The sequence below is a fragment of the Rhinoraja longicauda genome, chromosome 3 (genome assembly GCF_053455715.1).
Source record: "Rhinoraja longicauda isolate Sanriku21f chromosome 3, sRhiLon1.1, whole genome shotgun sequence".
NCBI lineage: Eukaryota > Metazoa > Chordata > Chondrichthyes > Rajiformes > Arhynchobatidae > Rhinoraja > Rhinoraja longicauda.
The window spans coordinates 65,057,288-65,070,654 of record NC_135955.1 but is presented as its reverse complement, the minus strand read 5'-3'; the positions used below and the strand labels follow the sequence as shown (position 1 = coordinate 65,070,654).

Here is a 13,367-nt window from a genome sequence, read left to right as displayed (position 1 = left end):
ATGTTACAGTTCCCCCCCTCCCCCCCACATACACACATAGTACACAAACACAAAAACACCACATCACAACTACAATTAAGACAAAAAAAACAACAAAAACACAAAGACAAATGGACCGCAGGTGAGCCGCAGCTGCTAGGGCATATGATAATATACCCATAATAAATGAAAAATCAATAAATAAGGGATAAATTAGTAGTCCTTTATACATTGTAGGAACCACTTTTTCTTATCTCCTTTGTACATCCTTAATGACAAATTAATTCACCATCATGATTATTCTGTGTATTTTATTTGTTTTTGTAATTTATCTGCATATATAAAGTTATGATGTGCTGCTTTGAAACACTGGTTATCCCACAAATGGAGTATTTACCCTGCAGGAAGAACGTAAATGTTCTGGAAAGATCAAATAGAATGATAGAATAAACAAGCATATTATTTCCCAATAACACAACTTTTTAATTGAACATTGTATTTCTTTCTCAGAAATCCTCTATGAAGTCTGAGGTGCTCTTATAATATAACCACAAATTCCGTATAAAAACATCACAACAAATTTGTCTTATTGAAAATGATTAACTTCAAGCATGTGTGAACTGTGAGAGAAAATCTCCATACTAATTTACAGGACTAACATCTTTTCATATGAAAACTCAAATCATTTCATCATCATCATCATCATCATCAAACTTATTGCATATCTATAGCAAATTATCACCAAGTCGCAAGAATTTTACAACTGAAAACACTTTCCACACAATTGTTCAATAACAAGATTTAGGGATTGGAAGACAAAAAAAAGACTATGTCAAAACTTCAGAGAGTTTGTTATATATGTGGTAAGCAATTTGGATTGCATTCAATTGTTGTTCATGAACCTCAGTGCCTGAAGAAATGGCGGATTGAAAATGAAAAATTACCAAAGCACCTACAAAGACCAGAACCCAAAAGAAAAGAGACAGTTAATGCAGATGGTTCACTTGACATTGATGCTGCAAATGCAGCAGCATTCGAAAGTGCAAATGCCCAGCTTATTCCCTGTGAAAACTGTGGTCGAACGTTCCAGCCTGATCGACTTTTTGTGCACCAGAAAAGCTGTAAACCAAAAGAGGGAGGTGCGTCATTCAACACACCAAAACCAAGTTCAAGTTACAAATCTGTAAGTGTTTTGGTACCTTTTCTAACGAGTACGTCAAATGTACTGTCAAGTGACAGAAATGGCAGAATATGTGAGCAGTGCGCAGAAAGCCTGATTCAGAGGATAGTATTGCATTAAAAAAAAGAATAAAGCTGCTTCAGATAGTAAATCAAGGGTGGGCAAAGACCTCAGTGGATCTGAAGATAAGGATATGTTTAAGGTGTAATTTAACTTCACAGGAGGATTGAAGGATGGGCAGCCGGGTAGTATGGCATGGATTATCAGTGGTGCAGATTTGTATGAATTATAGTTTGTGTAAGGTAGATCTTCAGCATATAGTGAGAGGATTTGGGACGTTGGAATCAATTTATATGTGTTGATGTCAGTCACTTCTATATAATGAGTATCTTATGTAAATCCTAGAAAAATGATAAATTCCAGTTCTCTTTTCTACCTATTACAGAATTGGATGTAGATATGGATGATTTTTGCCATTCAAAATTGTGTGTTGGTGAATTTTAAGTCTTAAATATACTTTTAAGAAAATACTGAGAAGTTCAAAGCTGTGACATATGACCCTCCTCATAAAGTCATTTCCTTAGCCACCAACACAAATCTCCTAGATACTTGCATTCTATTGAAAACAGAATCAGGTCACCAGCAACATTTGTGCAAGTGCCCTGCTTTTTGTCCCTTTGTTTCTGCACTTTTCCCACGTTATAAAAAGTACTGTAATCCCCCCCATAAGTAGGCCTCTGAAAAAACATACATATGTTAGAAGAAGCCGTTTAGGGAACAAAACTAAGTTAGAGGACAATTTCATGAAACCAGTTGGCCCCAGTTTTAAGAATAAATTTTCTACTGGGAAGACGTATGGAAAATTAGAAAGAACCATTTTGCACAACAAGCTGCAAATGGAGTGGATCAGCAAGGAAATACAAGGTCTTGTATGTATTTAAAAAATATTAGAATGACAATAAGGTTCATGCACATTTCTGCTAAAACAAAAGTTTCACTCCGGCTCAGCACCTAATTAATTCAATGTATGGAAATAACCATTAATTCAATGTATGGAAATATTCAAAGAATGAGACCTACTTATGTCAGATTAAAAACAACCCATTTATGCTGTCTTTCAGTTTTCTTAGGTTATCCATCCTCCTATCCATGCCAATATATTAGACAATAGACAATAGGTGCAGGAGTAGGCCATTCGGCCCTTTGAGCCAGCACCACCATTCAATGTGATCATAGCTGATCATTCTCAATCAGTACCCCGTTCTTGCATTCTCCCCGTACCCCATGACTCCGCTATCCTTAAGAGCTCTATCTATCTCTCTCTTGAATACTTGCAATCATACTTGCATTCATATCTTATGTAGTTATTGTGTAAAACTGTAATGAAAAAAAATCTGGAAATCCTGTAGACTACATTTATTGTTTGTTTCTTTATCCACCTGATGTCCCTTCGGTACATCTGTGACCAGGAAACCAAGTGACATCGTAGGCATCCCAGTAATGGCTTGGAAATAGACCATCATACAAAAATTGATTTTAGTAACTATGGAAAGTAACACATGAACAAAAGCTCTCCGTGGGGATCTCTGTGGATATTGTCTTTGATACCTCGATCTTTACCTGCTGCAGGAGATCCACTGTTTTGTATTCTGATAGAATGGGCATCCTATCCCTTTCCATGTTGTTCCCTTCTGTGGCTAAAAGCATGAAAACTATAAAAGAAAAAAAACCCTGTCACTTGACTCTCTATTCATGTTGACTTTGAAAAAAATTGTGTAATTTCTTCCTACAACAATATGGATGTGTTTCTTTGAATATGCACGTGAATTTATTAACTGGGCTATCCAATGACATGAGCACATTTGAATCCTGGTTTGGTTTTGCCTTCTGAAGGCTTTGCTCAGTCTGGGAAATGTAAGGTGAGCAAATACACTGGTATATTCTTAACATAGTATCCATTTTAGCTCAGTTTTATATTGTACCAATGCACTGAATTTCTTGTTCCTTTTGAGTTATGTAGTACATTTTAGTTTAGAATTGAAAGACTAACATTTAACAATTGTCTTTAGCCACCAATAAGTAGACGTCCACGAACAGTTGTCTGTTACCTTTGTGGCCGGGAATATGGAACTACATCGATAAGTATCCATGAACCCCAGTGTTTACAAAAATGGCACATTGAAAATGACAAGCTACCCAGGCATCTCCGGAGGCCTGAACCCAAAAAACCTGAGGTCTTGCCGATCAAGGGTAGGTGTGCAGAGATGTAATTCTTTAATGTTTCTATTGTAGCATAATTATTAAAAATACAGCAAATTTTATGTTTAATTCTGAATGGTTTGTTTCATTATGCAAAGGTATCTCTGGCATGTATGTCCTGTTTGCTACACTTCCTGTATTAAATCTTCCTTTCCTGTGCTGATTGATATGTGTCATATATATATAGATGATGGCTTCATATTTATATTTTCCTAGCTCAAGCTAAACTTTCGATCTGATACAATGTTGCATTATAGAAAATGTAAATTTTCTTAACAGCTGATGGGAAACTAATTCATGAAATTAATTAATTAAACGCATCTTTGGAATTATTTTTTCCCTCAGCCTACCTTCAGCAGATAAAATTTGAAAGTTTTGTTGCTGAAAGAATTTCAAGAGGAGCCATTTTTAATTGTTTATTTTTACTTAAGAAGCAGAATTCCTTTGCCCACTATTCATGCAGATATTTTTGAATAACAGCACTGTTAACAATATTCTCCAGTCTTATGACAAGGGAATAACATTTAGCGCAAGATATAGGCAGTGAAGTCCGATCAAAGATAGTCCGAGGGTCACCAATAAGGTAAATAGTAGTTCAGGACTGCTCTTTGGTTGTGGCAGGATGATTCAGTTGCCTGATAACAGCTGGGAAGAAACTGTCCTGAAATGGAGGTGTGCGTTTTCCTCAGAATTAAATCTAGTACTGTCTCTTCCTCACTAGTTGAAAATGCCCTCCAGAAATTCCACCCCCGTGATCTTCCACATTAGGATGATCCCAGTTAATATTGGCACACTGGAAATCTCCGGCTATTATCATCCTACTTTGTCTAATTCTCCACTCCTCTATCTCCTACTGACTTGAGAGGCTTTTAGCAAACCCCAACAAAGTCATGTTTATTGTCAAATGGACAACGAGGTACGTACAACAAGAATCTTGCATGCACAAGCACAAAGACTCAGAAACCACACAAAAACATAAATTATGCATGAATTCATGTACTTTCTGCAAGACGATAAAGGAAAGTGTGCAAAAAACAAGACATCACTGCAAAACATAACTAGAAAAACAAGTCTAAGGTAGTGCAAGAGTTAGTTGTGGTGTTCCCTTGCCGAGATAGGATTAGAGTTCTGTATTTCGGTTCAAGAACCTGATAGTTGTCGGAAAGTAGCCGGACTGGTGGTATGCTACGTCAGGCATCTGGATCTCCTAACCAATGGTAGTAGTGAGTAGAGGGCACGGTCCAGATAGTGGGGATCCTTAATGAAAAATGCCACCTTCGTGTGGCACACCTCATGCAGATGCTTTCGATGGAGGGGAGGGTTGAGCCCATGATGGACTGGGCTAAGTCCACCACACTCTGCAGCCTTTTGTGTTCCTGTGCATTGGAATTGATGCACCAGATAATGATGCAACTGGCAGCATACTTTCCACAGTGCATCCGTAGAAGTTTGTTTTGAGTGTTCTGTGACATATTGAATCTCTTTAACCATCTAAGTAGAGGTACTGGCAAGCCTTCATTGTGATTACATCTGTGTGCTGGGCCCAGGATAAGTCATCCAAGATGTTAACACCCAGGAATTTGAAGCTGCTAACTCCCTCCACTGCCATCCCCACCAATGACAGCTGGTAAGTGTTCTCCTGACTTTCCCTTTCTGAAGTCAACAATTAGTTCATTCATTTTGTTGACCTACAGTAAATACATGAGGTTGTTGTTATGGCACCACTCAACCAGGTGTTGTAACTCTCCTCCGTACATTGACTCATCACTTCCCATGACCAACAGCAGTTTTTGATCACTCACTTTTAATTTCTAATCTCTATCCATATGACGTCAATTGAAGAGCCTTCTGGAATATTCACGCTCATTACTGCAGTAATGGACTCTTAATTAATATTGCAAAGCCACGTCCTCTTTTAATCCCCCTTCCCTACTCATGCCCTGAAGATTCTACACCCTGGAAAGATGAATTGCCAGTCCTGCCTTCTTTCGATCATGTCTCCATGTAAGTAATAATATCACATTCCTAAGTACTAATCAACAATCTCAGTTAAATTGTCTGTATCAACAATGTTGATGACATTAAATGGCAAGAGTAGGTTGCTGGACTCTTTCTTGCTGGATACTTTTATAGCACAGATGTTACTTGCCACATCACCCTATGCCTGAGGATGTCCTGACATTGCAAATATGGGCTGTTTCATTTACAAATTAATATTTAATTAATTTCAATGGCAGATACATTACATTTTGTATCTATTTAGCTATATGTCTGCTCCTAAGTATCCTACAGCTTTTCACATGGTTCTCCTTTACAAGAAACTTTATAATAATGAAAAGATTACCAGCTTTCCCCATTTCACCATTACATTGTGGACTAGTGCAGGCATGGATTCTTTAGCTATTTCATGCAATATGTTTTCATTGTTTGTAGAGTCAGAGAGCTGTTCAGCGTGGAGAAAGGCCCTTTGACCTAACTTGTCCAGGACAACCAAGTAGCCTTACCAAGCTAGTCCCATTTCCCTGTACCCCTCCAAATCTTCCTTTTATATTTACCTGTCTAAGTGTCTTTTAAATGTTGTAATTGTACCCACCTCTACCACTTCTTCTGGCAGCTCGCTCCATGTATGTACAACTCTAAAATGCTCATCCTTAAGTCATGAACCTTATCTTTTCATGTCATTTTAATGGCAGTTTAACCATTTTGTTCTTCACTTAAAGGACAGATTTACCAGCTATTTTTTTGATAACCACAGAACCCTTCTAACTATATTGGCTAAGGTTTGGTCATTGCACAACCTGCTGACTTGTCACAAGCCAAGATTTAATTTACAAACAAATTGATGGTAAAAAATGCAGGTAAAATGTTCTCGATGTTGGGGGAGTCCAGAACCAGGGGTCACAGTTTAAGAATAAAGGGTAGGCCATTTAGGACTGAGATAAGGAAATCCTTTTCACCCAGAGAGTTGTGAATCTGTGGAATTCTCCGCCACAGAAGGCAGTGGGGGCCAATTCACTGGATGTTTTCAGGAGAGAGATCGATATAGCTCTGAGGGCTAACGGAATCGAGGGATATGAAGAGAAAGCAAGAACGCTGCACTGATTTTGGATGATCAGCCATAATCATATTGAATGGTGGTGCTGGCAAATGACCTGCACCTATTTTTTATGTTTCTGTTTCTAAAATGCTTTTCTGTCATTTTGTGTCTGATTTCAAGGTATGAATTTCAGCAAATAGAGCTGAATTTATCTTTATTATCAATCCTAATCAGGTGGTTAAAATGCATGCAAAACAGTTCCCGTAACTGATTTCTTTATTTCTAAAATGACTATGATAGGAAAAGTAAAATATCACCCAGTGCAAGGATTTGGTCATATCTGTGTTACGCTGGTCAATCACTAATTATTTCTCATATTAGTGACATTATTGGCAATAAGTCTAAAGGCTAGGGAATTGGCAGCAGTATCTTGATATTCTGAATTTCAAAGGATGAAAGCCACAGTTGATGGGTAACCAAAATCAGCAGAGTTGAAAATTCAGATCACGAGCAGCAGGAAGCATTATAATGTGGAATCGGCTACATTGTTGGAAGATCTGATTCTCAACCAACTAACCAACCTACTATCACAACTAGTGATTGATGTTTTTTAAGTCCAGTAAATGATTGACTGGATTGTATAAACAAAAAAAGATTTAATACATTTTATAATCAAAACTAAATATAAACACATTCTACCATAAATCAATTTGCATTTGTGTACATATTTTAGTACACAATGCATTTAACAAATAATCATCAAGATTCTAATCTGTAGTTAGCACCAAACAGTTTTTTGCACACCTTTCGCTTACTCATTAATTTTATCCCCCCCCCCAAGACAAATTCACCAAGTTATTTGTATTCATGATCCAAAACAAACTCCACATCATCATCATCTACTTAAAATAAAATTGGTTGATGGTCACAGAGAGTGCTTTGACCTTTATACTTCAATTAATCTTGTTGACAATGTATAGAAATTGTATTAGCCTTTTGAACTAACTTTAACTTTGTTTGCATAAGTTTTCTGGTATTTCCATGAAAATAATTATACACCATCACTGAAAATCTACACAGACTACACAATGTACATATATGGTCAAAGGAAACCTGCTATCCTTGTGCATCAACACATTTTTAACTTGCCTTCTTCCCAGTTGGAAGAATTAGTTCGTTTTTTGTGTGGAATGCATCAGGGATTCACTAGAATCCTGGAACTATAGCTGTCATGAATAATGCACAACAGCTGGCCTTTCTGACGTTGATGAAGACCAGATCCAGCAGGTCAGGCCTATACAGAGCATTCCAACAGTGGCCCATGGAACAAGAAAAAAGGTTTAGACATCGCAGTAAGATAATTTTAGAAATGGGTCATATGGGAGAATACACAAGGATTTAAATAGCTCATATTCTGCAACATTCGCCATGACAGACTTATCTTATTAAAAGGCAACTTCAGTCAGAGTTTAAACGGGGTTGCTGTGAAACATATTTAGTCCAGGATTTATACTAAGTGGAATATTTCTCTTTAATTTTAGGTTACAGACAAGCTAGTGAGGAAAAGAGCCAGTATAGACTCAATGGGTCAAATAGGCTCCTGTGTTATAAGAAAATACCACAAATACTGGGGCTTGCATTGTGCCATACTACAAGAGTGGCGTGTTTCGGTATGCACTGTATTTGTAAAAATCCATGCATCATCGTTAATAGACTGTACAATTGCTTTTATATCTATTCCATCTCACATACCTCCCCCAGTGCCTGCACATTTATGTAGTGTTCTGTAAGTATCCTTGTCTTAAACATCCAGTACCCAGGGGATATGACTCTGAGTATTCATTTAGTCTTGACCAATATTTTCCAGAGAATATTTGCCTTTACGTTCTACCTCAGCACCTGTTGCCCAGTCAATGCATCATCTTATGTGCCCACAAGTCATATAGCACAAAAATAAGCCCATCGTCTCATCTCGTTCATACCCCCCAAGATGCCCATCTATGCTTGACTTTTTTTCCTTTGTTTGACCCATATCATTCTCAACATTTCCTATATATGTTCCTGTCCAAATGTCTTTTGAATTTGTTATTGTACGTGCCTCAATTATTTCCTCTGGCAATTCATTCCATGTACCCACCACCCTCTGTGTGAAGAAGTTGCCCCTCAGGTTCCTAGTAAATCTTTCTCCTCTCACCTTAAACCTATGCCTTCTAGTTCGTGATTCCCCGTGGGTAAAAGACTGTGTACATTCACCCTATTTGTGTCCCGCATTATTTCATACTCCTCTCTAAAATCACTTCCTAGTCTGTTGTGCTCCAAGCAATAAAGTCCAAGCCTGTCCAACCTCTACCCATAATTCTGTCCCTTGAGTTCTGTTAACATTGTTGTAAATCCTTTCTGTATCCTTTCCAGCCGAATGTCTTCTTTCCAATAGTAAGGTGACCATATTCCAAGTGCGGCCTCATCAACTTCTTGAACATAGCGTTCCAACTTCTTTACTCGTTCCATTACTGATGAATTCTTCACCATTTTGTCCATTTGTGGTGGCACCTTCATAGAACTATGTACTTGGCTGCATTAAATACCATTTGCCATTCTTTAGCCCACATACCCAACTGTAATTGTTGATAATCTTCACTGTCTACGATACCACCTATTTCAGTGTCACAGAGTCATAGAGTACAGATACGGGCCCTTTGTCACCAGGACAGAGGATGGAGGAATCAAGTTGTTAATTTCACACTAGGGCCAGGGGCTGCCTTTATTAAAAAGAATAGAAAAATTGAAATCTTTCCATAATGAAATCCTTTCATCCTCCTGCACTTCCAGTACACTGCCTCACCCCTCCTCCCACAGCACTTGGGTCACAGCCACCACCCACTGCTTCTGCTTCTCCTGCCCCAACTCCCCCACCTCCTCCCCTCCCACCATCCCCACACCCCCTCCTCCTCTCACACCCTCGATCGAGCACCCAGCCCCTGTGCTCCAATCTGTCTCTCTCTGCAGACCAGGTGAGAAATGAGCTCAGAAAAATCAATGCGAGGAAGGCAGCTAGTCCAGACGGCATCAGCTCGAGGCTCCTCAAGTCCTGTGCAGACCAGCTGTGCGGATAGTGGAGCATGTCTACAATCTGAGCCTGAAACTGGGGAGAGTTCCACAGCTGTGGAAAACATCCTGCATGGTACCGGTGCCAAAGCAGCACTCGAAAGAACTCAACAGCTACAGGCCGGTGGCACTGACATCACACCTGATGAAGACACTGGAGCGTCTGGTCCTTGTCCATCTCCGCCCCCTGGTGAGACCATCAATGGATCCGCTGCAGTTCGCCTACCAGACTCGCATCGGGGTGGAGGACGCCATCATCTACCTACGACACAGAGCTCTTTCGCACCTGGAGAAGCCTGGTAGCACTGTGAGAATCATGTTCTTTGATTCTCCAGTGTGCTCAATACCATCCAGACTGGGCTTCTGGCGGGCATGCTGGAGCGCACAGGAGTGGATCACCACCTCACATCCTGGATTCTGGATTACCTCACCAAACGACCACAGTATGTGAGGACAAAGGACTATGTTTCGGACATGGTGGTCTGCACCACAGGGGTTCCACAGGGAACAGTGCTAGCTCGTTTCCTGTTCACCCTGTATATTGCGGACTTCAGGCACAGCTCAGCAAACTGCTATCTACAGAAGTTCTCTGACGACTCTGCCATAGTCGGCCTCATCACAGACGATGATGACAGTGCGTACAGAGAACTGACCAGGAATTTGTGGACTGGTGCCAGCGGAACCGCCTCCGGATCAACGCGGGGAAAACCAGGGAGATGGTGGTAGATTTCCGCAGGCGCAGCCACGTCCCCCCGACACCGGTGAACATCCAGGGAATGGACATTGGGGGAGTGGTTTCTTATAACTACCTGGGTGTTTACCTTAACAATAGACTTGACTGGACCGAAAATATCAATGCACTGTACAAAAAGGGCCAGAGCAGACTTTACCAGCTGAGGAGACTCAGGTCCTTTGGAGCGCAGGGGGCATTCCTAAGGACCTTCTACAACACTGTGGTGGCATCAGCCATTTTCTATGGAGTGGTCTGCTGGAGCAGCAGCATCTCAGCGGCGGAGGGGAAACGACTTGACAAGCTGATCAGGAAGGCCAGCTCTGTCCGGGGTTGCCCCCTCGACTCAGTACAGGCGGTGGGAGAGAGGAGGATGATGGCAAAGATAACATCGCTGCTGGGCAACGACTCCCACCCCATGCAGGACACTGTCACTGCACTGAGTAGCTCCTTCAGTGACAGACTCCTTCACCCCAAGTGTGTGAAGGAGAGATATCGGAGGTCCTTCCTTCCCGCTGCTGTGAGACTGCACAACCAGTGCTACTCCCAGCAGACCAGTCAACAGACCGGTTAACAGTAACAGTAAAAAAAAAACACAGTAAATAATGGCAATTATCCTTATCTTTATTTTTATTAATAATGAATGTCTCTTGCTATCCACTGCTGCTGTAACACTGTAAATTTCCCCGGTGTGGGACAAATAAAGGAATATATTATTATTATTATTATTATTATTATAATAAATAGACGATAATTGAAAGGGTGACAGAATGCACTTACATGGGAGGATGGCAATTGCCCCAGCCATTTTAGAATGGCCCTATAAGTACCATAACTCCTTTGATTATTGAAATCCACTTTTTTTTGTTTTGAGCAAAATCCTACTCCTATTCCCACTCTCAGGAATTCCAATGATGTCTCAGATTGAAGGAGATCGGCCTTTCTGAGATGAACCCGCAGAAAATGACAGGCCTGGATGGAGTCCCCAGTCGTATTCTCAGAACTAGTATGGTCCAGGGGGGGGGGGGGGGGGAGTATTTGCGGACATCTTTAACCTCACCCTACTCCAATTTGAGGCTCTCACTTGCCTTAAGAAGACTGCTGTCATCCCACGAACAAAGAAAAAAAACAAGGTAGCATGCCTTATTGACGACCACTGCTGGCTCCAATATCCATGAAGTCCATGAAGTGCTTCAAAAGGCTAGTCATGATGCACATTAATTCCAGCCTCCCAGAAAGCCTTGATTTACTAAAATTTGCCTGCCATTACTACAGGTCCATAGTGGATGCCATTTCTATGGCTTTACATTCATCACGGGAACATCTGAATAACAAGGGCACCTGGGCCTGACTTCTATTTATTGATTATAGCGCTGCCTTCATACCATAATTCCAACCAAACTCATTTCCAAACTCCTGGACCTTGAGGTCATCACACTCTGATCCAACTGGATCCTCGAGTTCCAGACCCTTAGACCCATAATCGGTGAGGATAAGGTGACAAAATATTATCCGCAATATTTCTCAAGCCCTGCCAGCATACATTCTCAGCCCCTTACTATTCTCCCATTACATTTATGACTGTTCCATCAAATTGTGCTCTATCTCCATTTACTAGTTTTCTGATGACACCGCTGTAGCTGTTCAGATCTCAAAGAATGATGAGACCAACTACAGGAAGGAGAGAACTTAGTAGCATGGTGTCAAGACAACAATCTCTTCCTCAGTGTCAGCTAAACGAGGGAGCTTGTCATTGACTTCAGGTCAATCTGTTATTGGTGCATTACGGCAATTCCTAATATTAAATAAAAGCAACTAGACTTCAAAAGATACCTCATTGGATGTAAATAACTTAGGAGATCATGAAACTAATTATGTTCATATATGCAATCCTATCTGTCAAATAGCTAGACAGATTCCAAAAAATTATGAATTTCAGATGAATTATTCAGAGAAACATCCATAGTATATTTTCTGAGATGAACAAACTATTGCTGCCTACCAAATGACACAAAGGAAGATGAAATAATAGTGGGGAATAGCAGAGTAAAAATCTCCCAAATCTTTTGGAATATTAATAAATGTGTGTTTTATTAATATATATTATAAATGGGTGCCTTATTAATAGCACAAAACAAAGTTGTTGACGCATTGTGTTTTCTGTTGCACTTGAGTGATCACTCCGTAATGACAGAAATAAATACATTTCGAGCTACTACAGTACATAATTATTATCTTATTTCAATAGAACTGCCCCCAAAATAAGCAAAGGCATCACTGAGCACTGAAAAGTGGATTGGTGGAATGGGATATATACATATATTTTACTTGTGTTTGTCAACAGATATTTTGAAGTGGAAAATATACAGAGATATTATTTTTCTCATTAAAAGCATCTATTGAAATATTCAGTAAATGAGATTTCCACATAGCACTGGTGTGTTTTTGTTTCATTCCTTTCCCTCATGTTCCCAGGTACAGGTACGTATGACGTTGATGCTTTAAATGAGGCAGCTTGGAGAAGTTCTCAAGCCCAACTCGTGCCCTGCGATATCTGTGGCCGTACATTCCTCCCAGACAGACTGATTGTCCACCAGCGTTCATGTAGACCAAAGTAACCAAGCTGCCAAATAAAGACAAACAAGCAAGGAAAATTAACTAGAAGGAATAATTCATTTATGCCAATAAAATTTAAAAAAACAACCAATTTTTATTGTTTCTAACTTCTGTGCAATGGTTGTGTTTAATAACACTTTAAAAATTAAATTAACTTCTCAGTTATTGTTGCTTCAAAGATTGTATCTGAAATGCCACAGCCGTTCCAACTGTATTTTTTCCTAATTCAAACAAAGATTAGAGAGATGGGTAAAGGACAATATCGGACCAGAGACAAACTGCAATGGATGTTTCAAAATCCATGCCTGTTCATTTCAAAAAGTAAAATGCAAAGTATTCGCTTTCCAACCATTTGCAATCATTTTAAGTGCGCCTCAAGTCTCCGGCCTCTGTCAATGCCAGCTCCACTCCACCATAGCTCTGCATATTTGCCAACATTTACCAATTATAAATTGATAAAT

The 13,367-nt window shown here is 39.8% G+C and overlaps 1 protein-coding gene across 1 annotated transcript; it reads left to right on the top strand.

Annotated features, from left to right (window-relative positions):
• The first annotated feature begins 558 nt into the window (after positions 1-558).
• On the top strand, positions 559-13,012 carry LOC144592428 (zinc finger protein 474-like). Its single transcript, XM_078397014.1, has 3 exons — positions 559-1,162; positions 3,229-3,409; positions 12,766-13,012. Exons 1-3 carry the CDS (start codon positions 809-811, stop codon positions 12,906-12,908), a joined length of 678 nt encoding a protein of 225 aa, XP_078253140.1. The 5' UTR covers positions 559-808; the 3' UTR covers positions 12,909-13,012.
• Positions 13,013-13,367: the final 355 nt, after the last annotated feature.